The 1,513-nt window shown below is 45.1% G+C and overlaps 1 protein-coding gene across 1 annotated transcript; it reads right to left on the bottom strand.

Annotated features, from left to right (window-relative positions):
• Nucleotides 1-204: 204 nt before the first annotated feature.
• Nucleotides 205-852, bottom strand: LOC121873150 (the record flags this gene model as incomplete). The annotated part of the gene is given in 1 exon segment (XM_042376468.1): nt 205-852. A coding segment is annotated over 1 exon segment (522 nt), but the record flags the coding sequence as incomplete, so codon positions are not given.
• Between the last annotated feature and the right edge of the window lie 661 nt (nt 853-1,513).

Raw genomic sequence — 1,513 nt, 5'->3', positions numbered from 1 at the left:
CCAGTGTGAGCGTCAGCAGGAACAGCATTATCACCACTGTCAGGAGTATCAGGTGTGCTGGGCAGTGTGAGCGTCAGCAGGAACAGCATTATCACCACCGTCAGGAGTATCAGGTGTGTGGCCAGTGTGAGCGTCAGGAGGGACCCCTCACCACCGTCAGGAGTATCAGGTGTGCTGGCCAGTGTGAGCGTCAGCACCGGCAAAACAACCACACTTCATATCCTGTTTGAGGTACAGCTCCGAGTAATGCCTCTGTTTTTGTTCGTCCTCGTAGTAGATTGTGAATTTCTTCATCTTGGTCTTAATAGCAACGCAATTCAACAGCTCCCTGCCTTTGCTGTCCCCGCAAAAGCTACACGAATTGTCACACCGCTTCACTACCACCACATGCGGGAAGAGCTCTTCGTCATTTCGCTCGTCTTGCACCTTGTCTCTTACATACACCTTCTTCCTGTACGGTTTACATTTCAACTTTTTCACTTGTTTCATTTGGCGATTTATGGCGCGCTCCTCAACGGACTTGGCAGACCTTGCATCCTTGGGTGAGACGTGCACTTCCCTGACTGACCAGGTCTGGCCCACGTCGTCAGCTGGCAAACCTCTCTCTACGCCAACTGTGACATCCTCGATATCATTACCTGTCGTTTTATCTTTACTGTCGATAGTCATAGAGTCCACAACCATGACCATACACACGATAAGCAACGTTAACAATTGTTTCTTCATCGCCACAATACAGTATATTGTTCAAAGGACTTGGATTCTAGTGTGTCTTGGAGTCAAGAGGCTCAACGACCAGTAGACGATGTTCCCTGTGTGAGGGTTAGGTGTGAGTGAGCATCACAACTGCGTCGAGTAGTATATATATACGGGGGTGGGTTGAGGACCATATTTCTGATAGAATGGGCTCCTAAACATAATGTCAAATTCCTGATTGATGGCTATTCTCGCTATTTACATTATCGTTTACTTATTTACTACAGCGTTAAGTAATCATAAGAAGTCTGCTTTCGTCAATCATAAAGTTAGCGGGATATCCTATTATGGAGGCCTCTGAAAACTTCCCCCTAGCCAGTGTTACCAGAACACATCTCAGGAGGAAATTCTTGGTGCTTCCTTAACACTATCGTCACCATTATGTGACAGGCAGTGACGTCAACCCTGGCCGATTTACTAATATACGCTCGTTGAAACGTTTTGTCCATGTTAACTGAAGGGAAAGGCGAACGTTTAATATGTAATTCCTCACCACATAAGGCAGCGCATATTTCTAACTTGTCGCTGTTACTGATATTTAATCAGTGTAGTGTAAAGTTTTTGCTTTTCATTTTGTTTTCAACGTGCCTTCTTTAATAGTAATTGAAAGATTAGGAGAATTAATGTGTGTAATCTACCTTATGTGCGTACAGGTCACATGAGCAGTCGCGTGTTTTGCTGATGATGAGTAGTAACAACAGTAACGGGAATCTGGTGAATGACACACACCGGGAAAGTAAAGGGGACAAGGACAATT

Source organism: Homarus americanus, unplaced genomic scaffold, assembly GCF_018991925.1.
Source record: "Homarus americanus isolate GMGI-L3 unplaced genomic scaffold, GMGI_Hamer_2.0 scaffold32929, whole genome shotgun sequence".
Classification (NCBI taxonomy): Eukaryota; Metazoa; Arthropoda; class Malacostraca; order Decapoda; family Nephropidae; genus Homarus; species Homarus americanus.
The sequence above is the reverse complement of the archived record's forward strand: the minus strand, read 5'-3'. Positions and strand labels throughout refer to the sequence as shown.